General features: G+C 40.4%; 1 protein-coding gene and 1 long non-coding RNA gene across 2 annotated transcripts in view; one reads left to right on the forward strand and one right to left on the reverse strand.

Moving 5' to 3' along the window:
* LOC117961173 overlaps positions 1 to 3,483 on the forward strand; it is a 17,214-nt gene extending 13,731 nt beyond the window's left edge. Inside the window, exon 3 of the long non-coding RNA XR_004660334.1 lies at positions 3,024 to 3,483. This is a non-coding gene — a long non-coding RNA (uncharacterized LOC117961173). The remainder of the gene's footprint in view (positions 1 to 3,023) is intronic.
* A 123-nt stretch (positions 3,484 to 3,606) lies between these two features.
* On the reverse strand, positions 3,607 to 19,113 carry wdr26b (WD repeat domain 26b). The gene is made up of 14 exons (XM_034899577.1): positions 18,363 to 19,113; positions 16,125 to 16,224; positions 14,880 to 14,936; positions 12,019 to 12,155; positions 9,651 to 9,748; positions 9,396 to 9,552; positions 8,851 to 8,989; positions 7,905 to 8,045; positions 7,447 to 7,566; positions 6,493 to 6,638; positions 6,195 to 6,273; positions 5,941 to 6,070; positions 5,323 to 5,517; positions 3,607 to 5,174 (listed from the first exon to the last, which is right to left on the reverse strand). The coding sequence occupies exons 1-14, from the start codon at positions 18,665 to 18,667 to the stop codon at positions 5,149 to 5,151; spliced, it is 1,830 nt and encodes a 609-aa protein (XP_034755468.1). The 5' UTR covers positions 18,668 to 19,113; the 3' UTR covers positions 3,607 to 5,148.
* Between the last annotated feature and the right edge of the window lie 857 nt (positions 19,114 to 19,970).

Consider the following 19,970-nt stretch of genomic DNA (forward strand, 5'->3'; position numbering starts at 1 on the left):
TCAGTAGTGTATGTAAGAGCATTTCACATGTGTTTGTGAGAGGTAATTCTGAATAATGTCCCTGACGGCCCCTCATATATGTGATCGTAACACTGACAGAGAGCATTTTTCCACAGAATTAGTATTTTTTACTTTGAATATTTATAATAAGCCTACTCTACTCACACACGTTTATATACAGGAAGTAAGGTTTTGAAAACAGGACTTTTACTTGAGTTTGCTGCTTGAACTTCAAAAACAATCTTCATACAGTGTATATTTTGTTCACCTTGTTTTCTTAGTTTTCTTCATTTTCCTGTCATTATTAATACTTTCCACCAAAGAAGGCCTACCTTTCAAAATAAAACTTTTAATACATGTAAGGCAGAATGTGTTTTGAGTTTTTATATAAACTGACAGATTTTGCAGCTTTTCGCCAACGGAATAATTTGAAAGATGCCACTTAATTATTTAAAATGGCAGTTTGAAATGAAATGTTTGTGTAGTAACATTTGTGGCCAGTACCGATTTATTATAAACCAAGGTAGATTGATTTTAGACCTCATGTTTTAGTTTTTATCAGCCAAAATAGAAATGGTTTCATACAGGCCACATGGTGGTGCTATCCACATAGACAAATAATCACTTGTTCCCTGGATCATGGCCTGGCCTTGCACTAAATGTCAGTGAAGCCTGTTTGGAGATAGAGTAATCAACAGACAAACAAACAGGATCAAATACAAAATCCCCTTGCTCGCTCGTACTGTGCTGTATACATCAGACATTCAGGCCAAAATCTATTTGTAACATAACAGAAGACATGACAGCCACATTACAATAAGCCATCAGGTTATACATACTGTACATGAAAAATAATTTAAAACTTCTTCAATTTAAATAATTCATCAAGTTATCTGCTGTCACAGGGATCCATGATCAGCTCCAGGTTTTCTGAATACCCAATACAGATTCTGTCCCTGCCATGTTTTATTCTGCTGCTGTGGACTTTGTTTTCTCAGACACCACCAGGTGGCGCACTGAGTCTGACATTGCGGATTAATGGAGTCCCACAGTGTTTGATATTAAATAAATAACATACAATAAAGAAACACACACACAATAGTTCATCCAACCACGAATAGTGAAATAATCCAGTACATTTAAAATCTCATCTCATTGTTATGCAGTGTTGTTTATGTTTTTCATTTGACAAGAACGAGAGTTTATTGGAGGTCATTTTCATTTATTTCAGTCGAGCAGTTTTTATTTCAAAAGGTCCTTTTTCCAATTTCTTTTTTTCATGATGACATTTTTCCCCCAATGGACTTTTTATTGCATAATACCACTTTTCATTGCAAAGCCATCATCTGTCAATCAATAATGCTGTTTGCAAAGCAACAACCAAGTTGATCAAATGTATTGGATTATTTCACAATTCCATGGTTTTATTCACTTCATCATTTCTTATTTATATTCTTTAATAATGAACACTTTGGGTCCCCCCCCCAAAAAAGACACTTTCACATTTTACCAGCACCCATGCCTTGTGCAACTACTTTCTAAAGTGCCGGTAAATGGCAAGTTTTGTATAGAAATCTATATGCCAACAACAGGACTTACTCAATATAATGTTCCTAATAGCATCAAAGATAACCTCTTACTATATGTTCTAGTTCCAGAAATTACTTTCAAGACATTTAGAAAAAAAAAAAGACTGAATTCGAAGTAGAAAGAAATTCAACCCAGTGTTTTAAACTGTAAGTGACCTCTTGACACATGCTTTGCCCAAAGGGATTCAGGGCCAACCTGGACCCCCTTTCTGTGTTTTAAGAGGTGGGAGAAACAGGTTTTCTGGGGATTTGAAGCTTTGTTCTCGGGGCCTTCACAATTTCTTCCCCCATCAAACCTCCACTGGCCTTTTGTGTTTTCAAAACCCTGAATGCTTTATTGAAAATATGCATACATAACACTTTTCCTACACAACAATACAAAACAGTACAATCACTTTTGTAAATAACACATTAAACGCAAAGCCACACATCACCCCTTCCCGCCATAGCCCAAGGAACTTAGAGATGCTACGGTAAGCATTTAGTGTTCCCCACCCAGGCCCTCCCCACCACCGCCATCACCTCTGAGAGATATAAGACATAATTAAATCAGAAACAACTCCCTTGGTAAACTCAGACAAAAGAAGAGTGGACACCAGGTTGCATACAGACATAGCATTTGTCACCAGCAGGTGAATGATAGGTTTGAAACTCTTGTTAGGGTTTAGTGTGTGATTTGCCTCAAGTCTTCTGAAATAATGTAGGGTGAGGAGGACTCCATTCGGCATCCAGGAGTTAAGATAAAGGTTCCCAAAGTGTGAATATCAGACCATGACACGTTAACCTACAGAAAACACCAAGAGCGCCGTTTGGCTTTGAGAAAGATCAGATCAATCAACAATGGCACACCAAGAGAGAGATTTCGGTCAATTACACAGACATGCGGTAAAGTAGATTTTCACATGAAGGAAACTCTTTAAAGGCGAGGGGTGGATAAGTTCAAACCTGATTTGATTGTAGGTAACACATTTCCTAAAAACTATCCCCACTCCAATTGACATGGGTGGTACTGTGCATATTCATTTGTAATAATAGTGGTAGATAAAATGCAACTGAACAGAGAAACAAAAGAAATATATAAAAGAAAGATAACAGGGGGTTATAAAGAGTACAAAAGAAATGAGGAGTCCAAATGTCTGGTTATATTTTAATATGATCATACAGGGATAGAGGTCAACCAAAAATGATATAATGTGAACAAAAAAAATTTAAGTAACAAAAAAAAGTTCAATAAAAACAGACAGAAAAGCACGGTCTTAAACATGTTTTACTGTATATCAGTCTGTAGCAAATAGTCATAACATACCCTAAAAAAAGAGAGGACGAAAGCTTTGAATGGCGCACTGACCACTGAATAACTTGGTTGGAGAGCAAGGCAGGGAAGGAGGAGTAATTCTGAATTCACTCTAAGATCCAACAGTGGTATACCTCGAGATGCCTTATACGCACAAGGTTCCTTTTCAGATGTTTACAAGATGATTAGTCACTGCTTTTGGATGCATAGAGGCATAGTGGGGGTTCAATTCCTTTAGCAATCTCTGGTTCGGTTTTGAGTCATTGCCAATGTGACCTTCTAAGCCATCAGAATGGCAAGTGCAGTGACCTTAAGACTGTGAGAAGCTTATGGATTTATGCCATTGCAGTAGGTAGTAGTGCAACGAGGCAAAAAGACCACTCTATGTGCAGTGGTGGGGGTGTCATACATACTGAAGGTCTGTGTGCAACTGTATTTATAGGAAGGCAGTGTGTGTGGGTGTGTGTGTGTGTGTGTGTGTGTGTGTGTGTGTGTGTGTGTGTGTGTGTGTGTTTTAGGATTGTAACAACACTGTGGGCTCATAGAGTCGTTCTGGTTATTGGTGCCTCTTCTCTCTCGGGCCGTGCTTACTACTCGTTCGATAATTACAATCAATAACTTCTCATATGAAATGACCTTTTGCTAATAACACAACAGTTTTACAGCTTTTTGAAACATGCCTCACTCAAAATGCTCTTTTGAAATTTTCCTTTTCTCCCCCCCCCCCCCCAACAGAGACGATTCATTGGCAATAGACTCCGTGCCGTTTGAATGCCATGTGGTAAGGAGAGGAAGAAAATAAAAAATTGTAATGTAAAATTAAAGCCCCAGATTAAAGAAAAGTTTTTCTTTTACAAAATGGCTCTCAAGTATTCTTTGTTCCACAGATAGAGGTCCCTATGGGGCTTTGGATAACTTAGAATTGGTTTAAAATCCTCTTTACAATTTTACTATGGGATCAGGAGCGTAGGGGAGGAGGGAGGAGGGGGTGTGAATCTTCTGCTGGTGTGAATTGAACACACATACAAAAACACGCGCCAATTAAACCTGCACCCACAAATGTCAACTCTTCCACTAATGTGTGCATGCATAATTGCTCTCACTCACTCCCTCACACACAGAGGAGGGACAGCAGTCACTGGTGTGCAATCCAAGTTGCACTTGAACTCTTTCACATCTGAAAGTGTGTCTTTTGAGAAAGGTCAGAGTATGTGTCCTGACAGTGGAAACCCCACCTCCCCACCAACGTCTGACCCCCTCATCGTTGATATGTGACCTGTGAATCCCCCGGTTCATCTCCTCTTAGGCAGATGTAATGGGAGTTGTGCGGTAGCTAGTTCAACAGAGGGGGTTGGGGTGGCTGTCAGCTGGAAACACTACAGCGACCGTCCGTGTTAGAAGTTAAATTAAGGAATAAAAAGTTTGTTTTCCTAATGTCGAGAAACACAAAGTGGAATCTTCAAGCTAAAGCTTTCCACGGGCACTACTTGAGCTAAGATTCACCTCTTAAATGAGAATTACGCTATGACTATCATAAAAAAAATCCAACATTTAGCATAGCCTCTTTTTTTTGTGTGTGTGTTCTTTGTCAGATGGTCGGTCTGTGTTTTTACGGTGGATTTGCAGCCTTTGTCCAACACATCGAATGCGAAGAATAGAGCAAGAGAGGAAGAGGAAAACATACATACAGAAGAGTTGCTATATGCACCATCCTCCCCCAACAACACCCCACCCATGTCCTTGGAGACATTATACAGGTAATGTGGGACAAACAGGCAGACAAATGGTACGGCTGGTCTGCTGTGTCTGTCTGGAGGAATCACGGGGGGAACTGATGTGCTCCAAGCTCAAGGTGGAGGTGGGTTTCCGGGGAAACTGTGTGAGGACCTAGCATGGCTGGTGGCCATGCAGCCGGATGGGGGAAGAAGGGTCAGTTGGAGGAGAACAGCCGTTACATCTCACCAGTGGTTGGCGGTCGTTTCCCGCTGGGCGTTGACTGGGTTTCCTCTGGGTTGGCATCAGGTTTTGGACGAGGACCTGAATATTTAGTGTCCTTCATCACCTCCACCATTTTCTTTAGGTCTGTCAGAAGACATATTTTTCTCACGTTTGTTTTCTCTTTTTGTCTTGGTGGCTTTTGTTGTTTCTTTTTCTTGTCTTGCTTTAGGTTGGTGTTGGATTTGATTAGCCCGTTGAGATCTGGTTTTATTGTGGGATTCTTGGATTGTTGTTAAAGAGAGATGTCATCTGCTCTATAAGTGACCATCAACTGTCCATGTTACTGCAGTTTTCTAAAGAAAGAATGAAAAGAAGAGATCAGGTGAATAAAAAGATGTAACATCTCATAATTTATTTTGGTGATCAAAATGAGGTTTGCTTTTGCTAACAACACTTACATGCACAGAGAAAGAAAAACAAACAAACAGATTTGGCAGTTACCGTTGAGTGCGTCCGCCTCTTGCGAGTCGAGGAAAGGTGCAGGACCCCAGACACGCACTGTGCCGTCATCGGAGGCGGAAGCCATGAGTCCCGGGATGGCCGGGTTCCAGCTCACACAGTTAACAGTGCGTGTGTGGCCTGTTAGCTCAGCAATGGGAAGTTCACCACGCCTGTGCCAGATGTACACTTTGTGGTCTGTAGAGAAGGAATGATGAACGCAACACAACAGGTGAAGTAAAGACAGTCAGTAAATGGTATGAAATATGACAATACATGGATAATAGTTAGGAGAAATACAGAAAATGTCTAATAAAATTGCAATCACTGCCAAAGCTAAACTTCTGTAAAGTCCGACGGTACAAGTTAATACTACAGCACTAATTAGCAAGGATCCAGTGAGAAACGGCACCATATCACACCACACAGAGAATACATATAATGTAGGACGATGGGACTTTATACTTTATCAAACCAAACAGCAATATTCTATTCTCCCACAAAGTGCACAGAATGAGATGAAAATGTGTAAGCAGGGGCCACCTAGGTACTAAAGTTGTTACAAAGAGCCACGGTGTTATCCCTGTCACTATTTTGACCTGCAATACTCTCGGAGTGTACCTTCGCTGCCACTGGCAATAAAGTCTTCGTTGTGTCCTCCAAAGCAGGAGTGGATAGTGTAGAAGCCCTGGGTCACACCTTGGTATTTCCTCACCAGCACACGGTCCTGGAGGTCCCACAGGTGCACTCCCTACAAAAGGTTGTGGAAGAACAGGCTGTAACTGCTGAAGCGTCCTGCATAGTGTTTTATTGAAACAAACTGTGTTTTAGAAGCGCATAAAGTGATGTTAATAAAAGGTGGAGATATAGCTCACCTGAGTTGCTACATTTAACAAAGCTAATCTCCCGTTCTTTGAAACTGTAAAAGACATGATAGGGTGGTCCTCCTGAACTCTGTAAAGGACATGTAAACAAGACACAGGCAGTCAGGCACTGTATTGAATAATGCAAAAATACAAAACTCCTGTGTGCGTGGACAATGATTGGGTGGGGGCTTTAAATATCCACCTCCTTTGGCTGGCATCATGAGCAAAATGTGTTGTATTTTCAACTAATAATGGAACCATACTCTAGATATACTACAGTACAGGGATTACTAGGGCTGACACATACATGTTTCTGTCTGTAAGGTCCTCGAAGTTGTACCCCCGGATACGTTGGTGTGTGTCCGAGGCCAGCACGGCCCTGCCATCACCCAGGCACCACAGACACTGCACTCTCACGCCCTCCCACGAGTCCAATAAGTTACCGTCCAGGTCCTGACAACACAAACACAGACACCTCAACTCTCGTTCTTCACATGGGAATGAAAACATGAACAAAGCATATTATGGTGAAATTATTCATCATTATTCTTTCTGCACAGGAACCAACACAGCGCAACAATCAGACAATTAAAAAAAAAAAAAAAAAAAGTACTTTCCTCCCGCTTAACAACATGTCACTGCTTTGTAACACAACACCAATGAAACAGTTGTACATTTTGGAATTCCTACTTTAATTCATCATCAGTTTCTGCAGTTTGATATTTTGTTTTAAATGTGTGGATAGAAGGACATTTCCAGCTTCCAAACATTTACAGACATTATCAACTGAGTCATTATCAACCTCAATTTTCGCCTCTGGGGATCAATAAAGGTTTATCTTATTTTGCTACACAGAGACCTGGTCATGCTCAACAAGCATTAGATACACGCATAAACCATATTCCCAAAGATATGTGATTCAAAAAATAAAAATCATCCTTATGGGTTCATCGGGTTCATGGCTAGAAAATCAATACACCGGCAGATCCAATTATCTCAAAGTGGTCTGTTTAAGGTCAAAGTAACATTTGAGCAGATATTTGAAAGCTGTGTATGACTCATATATAGTGTCTACCCTTTTAAGGGCCCTCACCTGCCTTTAAAAACACTACAGGCATTCAGCATTGATTGACCACGGTGATGATCCATGATTCTCGAGAGAAAAACGGACGATAAATGTTGGAGGCCTTTACTGGTTCAAACACATCCCATTAAACAATCCTGTTCGAAAAAAAAATAAAAAAAAGACCCATCCACTTACACACTGATAAAACTGTCCCCTCTGTCCGCCGGTGACAAAGCGTTTGCCATCAGGGTTCCATGCCACACTGGTGAGACTGTCTTCATGGGACTGGGACATTTTGGTCCGCAGCTCCCCCGTCTGCTCACCAAGGGAATTGGCAGACACAGTTGAAAAACAAGAAGAGAGATAAATGGGGGAGGGAGACAGCAAGAAGAAACATTAATCAAGAGTGGGGAGGGGTGGATAAAAGGAAACAAAAGGGGGGGGGGGATGGGAAAGGTCATTGAGTACACACAGCCTAAAGAGTATCTATGGGAGGCTGACTGGCCTGTTTTTCTTATGTGCTTGCTTACTGAACATGAAATAGACAGCTCAAGTCTTTGACATTACCAATCTATGCTTTGTAAACTCATGTTCACATGCAACAGGGCTGGCATGCATGGAAACATGCCATAGAGTGTGGCCTGAAACTTTACCGGAACATTCCAGAGCCACAGCTCAGAGCAGTCGTCAGGTCCACAGGCGATCAGGTAGGTGTCATCGGGACTCCAAGCTAAGTAGGAGACACCATATGCATGACCCTCCAGGGTTCGCAGCAGCTTCAACTGGTGGCTCTCCTACACAAAGATAAGACGCAGGGGATTAGAATAACATTAATTCAGACACACTGCGGGTGGGCCCTCTTTTGCAGTAGCGCAGGGTTCCAAGTTTTCAAACCGAAATCAAAGGGCACATTGAAAGAAGTCGTCCATGACCTTAAATAAAGAATTCAAAGATATTCTGGACTGCTAAAGTCCAGTCTTTATGACAAATGAATTTTCCTAATTTCATGTCAATGGTGCACTAAATTCAAACCATTTAAAAATAAAAAAAAGTTATTAAAACGAATTTTCAAGTTTGAAACGACATAAAAGAACCTGGACGACAAGACACTTCTGTGAATGGACGTCATTTGTTTCAGGGTTCTTATTTAGTAGATAGAAAGTAAACAACATTTCTACTTTACATAAAAACAGACACCGGTGTTCCTCACAGAAGGAGAAGACCACTCAAATTCAGAAGTTTGCAACGAAGAGTACCATATTAATTCTCAGTGACATATCAATAGAAGACAATAAGAGACTGCACCAAAGGGCCAATGAGTGGAACTTATGTATTTCTATAGAAAATGTCTCATAATCTAAGACAGAAAGTAAAGGTGCTTCTAAAAGTGCTACAGAGAGTGTTTCATATGCACATAAGGGTTATCATGGGGAATTCTAACAAAGTACATTACTGTTAGGTACTCATTTTAAAATGCCAAGGAAAACCGGCCGGCAAATGTAAAAAGGCTTTGACCACAACATTCCTGGAGGGTCATTTTAGCTGTGGACTTAATCATAGAAAAGGCAGTGTGTTAATTTAGGCATTTTTCACACTTACCGGGTCTACTTGCCAAATGATGACCGTAGTGTCTTTGGAGCCAGTGGCTAGTTTTGTGCCGTCATTTGAGAACTTGCAGAACCACACCTCGTTACAGTGCTCTGTCAGAATCTGTTGAGTGTAACAGGGGAACTGCTTCCTGGGAGGTGGAGAAACACCAGAAGGTTAAAATCTTCAGTGCTTAAGTCAGCACTAGTAGGTCTATATATATTTTATTGCTTAATAACATGTTGCAATCATAAAATTATAAAACATAAGGCAAGGATAGAAAAAAATAATGAGAAAAGGATAAAAGGCTCAACAACAAGCATGGTGCAGCCATAATACAGTAGTACGATGCTAGGAGCAGAACATCCAAGATAGGGCAAATGAGTGAAGACTTCTGACACAGGAGGCAAATACAAAGCAAGGCTTTCAGTCCATATACATCAAGATTTTAGTTATAACAACAGGTGGTCCAATGACGCATTCAGATCCTGCAGCAGGATAGTTTAACACTGAGATCTTTAAGGGCCTGAGCAGCATGCAAGCTTTGCTGTACCAACCTGCTGCAGACATGATCGAGGAGGAGAGAGACTGAGTCCAGACTACTGTCCAGCTTTGTGTTGTGATAGAGGCAGCGGTCCCTCTGCAGCTCTACTGCTTGCCGCAGCAGGGTCTGCAGCCGCCGAGGGGGCAGCATCACAGAGGGTGGCAGGTATGCTACAAGGAGAGATAAAAGCCAACATATTGGTTATGTATTGAGTAGTGTTGTAGTCATGTATTCTTTGTAGTAGCTCTACAGAGGTAGGTCTTCTCACTCTGTAATTTGTCCAGCAGTCGGCAGCGTGAGGCAGTGCCCTTGCCCTCCCACTCTGCCTTGGCTTTCAAGTCCTCAGCATGGCTGCACATTAGGTACCTGCAGGAAGAAACAAACAGCACAGATCAGAAAAATAACAACGTACAGTGCACAGGAAATTATAACAAAAACAGTAATATTATCACAACCAAAAAATGTTGAATGTTGACAAGTTGCCAGCAAGAGCAGGAGCTCAAAATACTGATTAGTATGGTGAGAATCAGAGACAATAGGGTGAACATTTCTTACTAATACTGCACTAAGTACAGATGCATAACAAAGAAAAACTAAAATGCTGTATAGAAACTAAAATGAGAAAATGGTGCATTGAAAAGGTGTTTTATGAAAAAGCTGACAGAAATGCAACAACAGAGAGACACATTCACATTCTAAAACAGGTGAAGGATTAACAGATTATTCTTTTAACTGTGTGACAGTCTGTTAGCTCAAACAGTCTTGTCGGCAGTGAGTGATTAATGCAAAGTAAATGATCAGGTAATCAATGAGAGGAATGTGTTTTGCTGAGGGCAGGGGCACAGTTTTTGCCATTAACGAAGAATCCTCCAGGCACGCTGAAGTTAACCATGGTGTTCCACAAGGCTCAGTGCTTGGACCAATTCTATTCACCTTATATATGCTTCCTCTAGGCAGAATTTTTAGGAAACGCTCAATTAACTTTCACTGTTATGGGGATGACACCCATTTATACCTATCAATCAAGCCAGATGAAACCAGTCACTTTGCTAAACTTCAAGCACGCATTACCTAGATAGATATAAAATCATGGATGACCTACAATTTCCTGTTGTTAAAGTCAGACAAAATTAAAGTTATTGTGCTGGGTCCTAAACACCTGCAAACCTCATAATCTAATGATATACAGGGGCTACTCTGGATAGCATTGCCCTGGGCTCCAGCACAACTGTCAAAAATATACGAGTAAGTTTTGATTAGGATATATTCTTTAGCACCCACCTAAAACAAACCTCAAGAACAACCTTTTTTCACTTTTGTTAAAAAATCTAAAATATAATTTTGAATCAAATCTTGAGACGAAAAAAATCGATATTTAATCAAATCGTGACATTTTCTGAATTGTACACCCCAATGAAAAACTATGCATTTGTAACTTCCAGGCTGGACTATTGTAATTCCTTACTATCAGGTGGCTCAGATAAGTCCCCAGCGCATGTTATGATAAGAACTAAAAAAATGAGATCATATTTCTCCTGTACTAGCTTCTCTGCATTGGCTTCCAGTAAAATCTAGGATTGAATTTAACACCCTTCTTCTGACCTAAAAAGAACTAAATGGTCAAGCACCATCTAATCTTGAAGAGCTCATAGTACCTTATTGTCCCACTAGAGCACTGCCCTCCCAGAATGCAGACTTACTTGTGGTTCCTAGAGTCTCTAAAAGTAAAAGGGGAGCCAGAGCCTTCAGCTATCAGGCTCTTCTCGTGTGGAACTAGATCTGGGGTTGGGAGGCAGACACCTATGTAAGAGTAAATCTAAAACTCTCCTCTTTGATAAAGCTTATAGTTAGGGAGTGAGGAGTTGAACTTTGCCTAAACCGCGGGGGAGGTTGTCTTCAGACACACCACCCCTTCTCTTCTCGGTCTAGACCTAATCTTGCTGTAAAGTGTCTTGAGATACCGCATTATGATTTGATACTATAAATAAAAAGTAATTAAACTGAATTGTGCATTGATCAGACCATGGATTAGATGATCCTGCAGCTACTGATACCCTTATAGTGAGTCTCAGAGGATCAACTGTAATGTAGTATGTACAGTATATTGGAAAACCATATTACAGCCAAACAAAAGATAATGAGTGATATTGATCCAAGCCACTGATTTTAACATGCTGTAAAAGCAATCCAAATTATTGCAGTTTAGCGCAAAGATAAAAACGGACAAATACTGAAGGTAGTTTTTAAAGACTACTTGATTATTGTCAATAGTCCCGTTTTCCCTGATTTGAAAGATAAATACACATCTCTACCAAAAAGAAGCAGCCTACCCTTCAATTTATTGTGTAACTAGATGAACTATAGCTGTGACACAACATTGATAATACACATCTACAATGTCATTTTAAGGATGGATTTGACTGGTTAAAAACTCTCTTGGTGCTTGAAAGAGACACAGTATATTCCATTCCAATGACTAACCAGTCTCCATTAAAAAGTCTCTCTGGTTCTGTAGTTGGCTCAGTGGTGGGAGCTGTATTATTAGTGATTACAGAGTTATCTAAGTTTGCAGGTGTGTATTTGTATAGACTATCTGATGACTATGAGACAGATGAAATATCAAACTTGTACCGTACCCGCTAAGTACATGGATGCGATCTGTGTTGTACTTGAGTGGCGTCAGCTCTCCCCGGAGAACCTGCAGAGCCTCCAAGACTTTGCCATCCTCCAGATATTCTAGGTACTTCTGCTGCAGCAGCAGGAACTTCATACGCTGAGAAGAGGAGAGACGTGGGTACAGAGAAGAGATTTTATATTAAACTGAAAAGTAAAGGAAGGAACAAAAGAATGACAAGTGAGCTTATACTAATACATCAAGTTTCCCTTTGATAAGAAGCGATTTTAACCCTTGATCCAACAACGGCTGGTCTGCATGTCTGCAGAAGTATATAGAAAGCTTTCTAGGTACAGCTGTGCATAGCAACAACAACAAAAATAATCCCAATATTAAATGTGTGCTTTCATTTGCCATAAATCCTTGAAATGGTGGCAGCATATTCCAGGGCAGCATGTATGCATTATCAGGACATATTTATAGATGTAACCAAGACATGTGGTCATGCCAATAGCCTACTTTCTTCATACTGAGAAGACCATAGGCAAGTGTTTACCAGTCGCTGTTGCTTGTCAGTGTTCCCATTTGTGTAATCAAGAGTTTCTGTCTTATCTAAGGTATGCAGTAGGAACTGCAGCCCTGACAACGGGTTTAAGCACATGAATTCACGAAAACATCCACCCACAACGGTCTACAAATAAAGAGTGCAAGAACACATCTCCTAACGCAACACATAGGCCTGGGATAGGAGTAAACTACCTACCAGAACTGCAGTTAAAGTCATGTTGACAATGACAACACTAATCTAAAATGGCTACCCACATTGTACAGTACATACAGCAGAAAATCAACAGCTACAGCAGCCGTTCTTTAAATAACCCAAATGGCAGTCCGAGAGACTTCTGACACGGAGCAGCAGGCACTTGACTGAGACACATGGGACCATTTTTTAAAGCTAATCTTGTCTGCTAATTAGCATGCTAGCTGGGGCTAATTATCCAGAGCTAAGCCTCATTTCCAAACTAATATTGTACAGTATGCACTAACGTACAAATGTTCAGAGTATAAAATGTTGCCTGTTAGCATACAATGCATTTACTTTTATAATTTACTGTTAACAACAAATATAGAAGGGTTACATGTATCAATCAAAAGGACAAGTTAAAATCTGCCAACAGTTTTTTCTAAAAATGTAATATTTTACTTTTTGCCAAAGATTTTCCTTAAGCACTTTTTCTACCATCCAGTTATTTTAATTGTTTCCTAACTGTGAGTAGATCTCCTTCATTTCCAGTGTGGGACACTAGTGTAGTTCAACACCACACTTAAAAATCAAGCAAATTTGGCATGTGTAGTACCAAAATCTCTGAGTACGCTAAATTTGCATTACTTTGGATGCAGTAGCTATGTCTTGTTATAATGACTATGCAGGGTGGCATTGGGATACAGCTAAGGTTATACTCTTGCCGTTATGAATGAAAATAATTTTTAAAGATGACACTGATAATTCAGCTTTTCACAATTCTGACAACAACTTATTGGCTCACAGTCATTTGACACAAACACATAATACATGAACAAGTGTCCCTTAATTTGTTTTATTAAACCTAATTGTGACAATAATATGTACTAAACAAGATATTTTAAATTTGAAAATAAACTTGTCAGTAAGCTCAGAACTGACCATTTCAGATATGTTTTTGGCATTTCTATAATTTCCTGTAATAGATCAACTGCCATATATATATATATATATATATATATATATATATATATATATATATATATATATATATATATATATATATATATATATATATATATATATATATGCGGCTGTTAATCTAAATATTTAATTGCCTTTAATAGCATGATTGTCCATAGTTAACGTGCAATGAAATGAAAATTAATTTTGATCTGTTCTAAATGTAATTCAAAAGGTATATTATTAAAGTTTTTAATGCTCTTATAAACATGGGAGCGGACAAATATGTTTGCTTTATGCAAATGTTTATTATTATTGCAACAATCCAAGACAATGACAAATATTGTCAAAATTATTCTCTAGAATAACCTCAAAAGGAACTGTACGCTCAAACAATATGCTGAAAGCATAATATGGCAAATGTAAGCCCATCAAGCAACAACAAACGGGCATAATGACCTAAATGTAACATTACTTGGTAATGCTAACACAATGTAGTATCCCACTTTACACTTGTACTTCTTACTTCTTACACCTCTTACGTCTCCGTTGCAAACTATCCAGCGTGGCCTGCCTTTGGTGAGGGGGGTCTCGGCATCAGCCTTTTGCTTGGCCAGCAAGTGGTATTTGAGACTCGAAGTACTCCGCAGGTAACTCAACTCACATCGACAGTACATGCAAATTAACTTTAGTCTTGTTGAGATACCCATCTGGAAGGGCTCTGAAACTGCACTTGCAATTCAAAAAGACCCTTTTCTATATAAATTTCTGCTAGCCTTCATGGATGTGTTAAGAGAAGGATGGAGTGGCCCGAGGCCCAAATCACAGAACGGGTTAATGGCGCCGTAAATCTTGACAGCCCTAATTTAAGTATATGATCAACAGAAAAGAGGCTATTTTGTATAGTTTTAATCAATGTTGGAACAAGCTAGAGGAAAAAAACTCATGCTTGTAAAGCTCCACCACATTTTGCTTAAAAACGACACAACCACGCATTCATTCCCTTAATCTAATGAGGTGTCCATTCCTGCTGCTATACTTTCCGAGGTGTCATCCAGAACGTTTTGGCTTTCAGTGTCCTACAACAAGAACCTGTAGCCCTGCATTTTAGTGGACCCATTCTAGAACCTCCAGTTGTGCCTTCTAACTGTCTGTCATTCAGTTCAAGGGGAGCTTACCACAATGGCATTGGGAGAATGCATCAGTGCTCTCAGCTCATTGAGATCATTCTCAGCCTAGATCAAAACAAAGAGAGGGTGATGGAGGGGAGAGACAGAGAGAGAGAGAGAAATGGTAAGCTCAGCAGTTTCCATGCATGGAGAAACAATACTTATCACACCAGCAGTAATACAGATCATTTGGTCAAAAAACATACTGGTCTCTTTTGTTATTTATACACCAGAAAAAATAGATTTGGGGAATTAAAATAGTGTGTGGTTTACGACTGGTTTGTGGAAAGTACAACCATACTTGCCACATCCAAAAATGTCCCACTATTTGGGTCAAGGCTGGTGCTATTTTCCCATCCTGCAGTTCTAACATAGGATCATTATTCTAGATGATTCACAAGGCCATATTTAATAAGATGTGTGCTTTCATAAGCTTTAGCTCTAAAATGTTGGAACGAAAATTATTTTGTTGCAAGAACAGGGTGATAGAGCAGAGAGTGTTGATTTCAAAACAAATTAAGGAAAAATGTCCTAAAGTATGCCAATATAAACCCAATGTTTTTAAAACTCACATTACCAGCCTAATGGAGTCCTGACAACATCCTGCGGTACCACTGTGCTATGCTTTGGTTGTTCTGATTACATTTTTTTTTGATCTTTTAATATAATAATGGGCACATAATGGGGAATGTGCCTTGTTATTTTGTTATTCAAATGACGGAAAATGGTTTGCTGGAGTTGGCATAATAGTAATAATGAGCACTTTAAGTCAGATATTCTCCCGATCTCTCAATAATAATTTGAACCCAATTAAATTTTGTTCCTTTAAATACAATCCACGACATTGAATGTCACAACATGAATTATGGGCTTAATAGTTACAGAGTTTAAATAAAGCTATGTGCCCTATAATTGCCAGTTCCAAAATCAAATAGCACTTCAACAGGAAGCTCTGTTAGTCAAGAAAAGAGTTCCACTGGTACTGAATGTGTATGAGTGGTCCAAATGCAGACCACTTTAAGTACTTTGCTTATGCTTTCCCGAGCTTCCTTTAGCGTTTCCTAACAGGAATCATACTCGCTTTTGTCGATACGTCATTTGAGACGATCGCATAAATATATGTCTGCTGGTTTCTCGACGAAACAAGCTCTTCATCTTTCAGTACAATACAGACAATAGATCACCAGGAAGGTCACCAATTTCCTGTCTATCAAACTGCATGCTATTATGTAACCATGGTAACCCAAGACCAACCTTGTCCCACTCCCCCTCCATGACATGGTTGCGGAACTTGGTAGCTGAGGAGTGTTCCAGTCTGCAGCCTGATTCCTGCATCAGCAGGTCCACTGTCTGACTGCAGAAACACAGAGAGAGAGAGAGAGAGAGAGAGAGAAGAGGGCACACAAAGTTAGCTGACAAACACAAGACAGGTGAAATAAAAGAAAGCAGAGTAAAGTCTTAAAATGTAATATAAATCAATCTTAACAATCGAGTGCACAGATAACATTTCAGAGCCCAGTCAAGACTTGAAAAGTTAACTCATGATTATTGATTATGTAAAGTGCCATTTCCAGGCAGATTACTCAACTTTTCTTGTTTGTCTAATCATCCATTTCACCAATGTGACTGTACCATGGCCACAAGGGTAGCAAATAGGTGAGTGGGAAATCTGCAACAATAATTTTAACACTGGGACAATGATAACGTCATTGGCTGACAATAGGATGAAGGCAATTTCATGACCAACTATGTCTGAAGGAAGCCAGCATAACACAGTCGTGTCACCAGAGCATTATTTGTGGACAGTAGGAGGCTGACTAACATGAACCGAGCTTCCACTGCAGTTGAGATCATCCTCTCAGCCTGTGAACCATAACTATATAACCATAATCTGTCCAAACACCACCTCCCTGCTAAACACTCCACCACCACAAACAAGTCTGCTGAAATGTGTGTGTGTGTGTGTGTGTGTGTGTGTGTGAGAGAGAGAGATATATATAAGTGGGTTGGGGTAGCTGACACCTTCAGCATGATGACATCATTTTCAGGTATCAATGGAGTGGCGCAGCAGCTCTGTGTTGAGTGTTGAGCCTTTCATCCAGCTGGCTGCTACACTGATTTCTCTTGCATATTCCCCAGCAGAAATGTAGGGGCTCTGTCTCCTACCAGAAAGCCCCCCCCCCCCCCCCCCCCCCCCCCCCCCCCCCCCCCCCCCCCTCTGTGTAAACATAGCGATATGTCTGTCTTTTATAATGCCTTGTAATGGCAGCTACACTTTCTCAGCTGGATACCAGAGATCTGCGGATGTCTACCTATTTCAACAGTGGCTACCCGAGCCAGAGGGGTAGACATACATTTCTTGAAACCCCACTATGCTATAATTAGATTCAAACACAGCGCTTCCATTTAAAACAGCTGATAGAAAGCGCATTCTTCAGCGGCCATGAAAACAACAGATTCTGTCCAATCTAGGACCAACTGTATCGATTGCTGTCTTTAAATAAATACATGCCACGATACATGCTTGTTACTGTTTGCGATTTACTATTGACACATTACTGTGACAGCAACAAAAAAATAAATACATGAATCTAGAAAGAAAATGATCATGTTTGGGAGATAGCTACATATGTGGATTATTTTGATATAATAAAAGACATGGACAAAATGACAGCCCAGGACGTGCAAACGGCGCACTCGGAATACTAAAATAACCAGGGCAGTATTCATAACCATGCTAGTTATTACAGTGTGGCCGACCTATCCACAAACGGTCTTACAAAAAAAAGTATTCTTCCCGAGGCAATCAAGATGGAAAATGAAGAAAACCACAAACCAACAGGGCGAAAACCGACATTCACAACCCGCACTAACATTTCCTCCGCATTTTTTTTTTTTTTGCAATAGCATTGAAACGCACCAATGTACACTGCAAACTCGATAATCCTGCTTGTGTAAGAAGCTAAATCAAGTGTTATCCATTCGCGTGACATTCATTTTATGCTTTGCAAACCATAACAAGTCAGCGGATCTCTGAATAAACGTTACTAGATGATGTAATGCCTTTAATTCAGTGCAAAATATATAATGCTAAGTAATGCATCATTGCGCTACTGGCATATGAAACATATTTCAGCTAATAATAGATTTGTTAAGCAGACACATTTTAGACGGTGTTTTATGTTTGTGTGAAGGTTTAATGTCAGGACTAGGCACTTCAGCGCAGGCTAGTGCGGTTAGCTATCAAGCGAACTGTTATTGTGCAAGATGGACCCCTTCTTTCTACCAACAGCCGAGCTCACAGGCTAACTAACGTTAGCTAACGTTACCCCATCCCCCATGTTTGTGTCTGTCAAGCGCACTAATAGCGCTTTTACCATCTGCTATGTAGCTGTTTCACACGAAACACCAGTAATGTCGATTACATGTCATGTGTTCAACTGTAACATTATATACTTATGTAGGTTTTTCATCGACTTTGGATAAACTTACTTCAGCCCTAGTCCGTGGAGATGTTGCCCTATTAATCGTATGACATCTTCCTCCGCCTGCGATAGCCGTTTTTTCTTTTTCAGAGAGCCAACCTCCGAGCCGGAGGCCGTAGAGGCAGCTGAAGTCCCCGAACCGGGCCCGGCTGAAGCACCGTTACTGGTACCGACGCTATTCCCGTTGTCTGTGCTGGAGAGAAGCCCATTGGAGTGGGTTCCGCCAGCCGAGGATGACTCCCCGTTTTGAGCACTGTTAAGGCAGGAGAGCTCTGGAGATTCTTGTCCCTGTCCTGCTCCGTTTGCCTGCATGCTGCTGCTAAGATTGTTGACAACACTTCGGTTAAAGTGGATGGCAGAGGTGGCTTGAGAGTGTGGAGAGTGAGTAGCAAGTCCTAATAGAATTCCCGACAGGCCTGTTACAACCGCTGAAGCCCCGGGCTCTCCTGCTCCCTCCGCCGCCGAGGCTCGGTGCTTCTTCCGCGGGGGCGGCGACGCTCCGCCGGTGTCCGAGTCGGAGGAGGAGGAAGCGGAGGCCAGAGTTTCCTCACCGAGAGCGGCCGTGGTTAGAAGCCGGCGGAGCTCCGGGTGGGAAATCAAGGTTAAGCTTCCAGATTTGAGGCCTTGTTGTTGGGCTCAGACCGGACTGTCAATATGGGAGCGCTGTCAGTTAGCCCGTTTTTGTTGTTGTTTCTCTCCAAACAGCTGCAGCTCTAATGGAGTCCTGACGCCCTGACGTAACCGGAAATTCCTACACTACCAAGCTTCCGGGTAGAACTATAATCCATGGGTGGCGAATGAGATGCTAGTTAGCATAATAATTAACTGACAACAATAACACATCATATTAAAATTCATTCTAGTCTCTAGAGACCTGACTTTAAGATCCAAAATTTCCCACATGCAATAATGTGTATACAATTCATTGACTTTCCACAGGTGTGTAGCTTTTACATTTCTAACTAAACCGCTCACAACTTAATTAATCATGTTAGCCAAATTAGTTATCTCCAAGAATAGGCCTGCATACAATGTAGGTAGAGGGTTTTTCATTTTGGCTTAAGGTTGACTTGACCAACATTTTAATTTTAAAATATTAAACACGTGGCTATGTAAACAGAATAAAAGCAATTGCTCGTGCAGTTCATATTTAGATATAGGTTATCATGAAGAGTAAGGATGGATATCGTCCTCCTTAACGTAAAAAGGTCACACATCAATCACCACATTGGTATACTGTATATTACCTTAATCTACAGATCCATTCCAGTCACGTTTCAATAATCAATAATAATAATGTATTTCAATTTCTAATATATGATTATTTTCATTGGGCCACAGGAAAAGCAAAGGTGTAACAAATAACTTTGTTGATGGCTCTGCTTCATTTAATGTCCTTGTAAATCAGTGAGCCAGTTTGTACAAAAAGAGTCATGTTTCAACTGTTGGGATTATTTTGTAGTGGGACATCATCATCATCAAGGTCTTTTTGCTACCACATCTGTAAATAAATGAATTCATCAATGAATAAATGAATAATGAAGTGACAGATACAACAGCAGTTTTTATAATTAGATCACTGGTGCAGCACTGTTAACCTCAGTTATACCTATAC

Source organism: Etheostoma cragini, chromosome 18, assembly GCF_013103735.1.
Source record: "Etheostoma cragini isolate CJK2018 chromosome 18, CSU_Ecrag_1.0, whole genome shotgun sequence".
In the NCBI taxonomy this organism is placed as follows: domain Eukaryota; kingdom Metazoa; phylum Chordata; class Actinopteri; order Perciformes; family Percidae; genus Etheostoma; species Etheostoma cragini.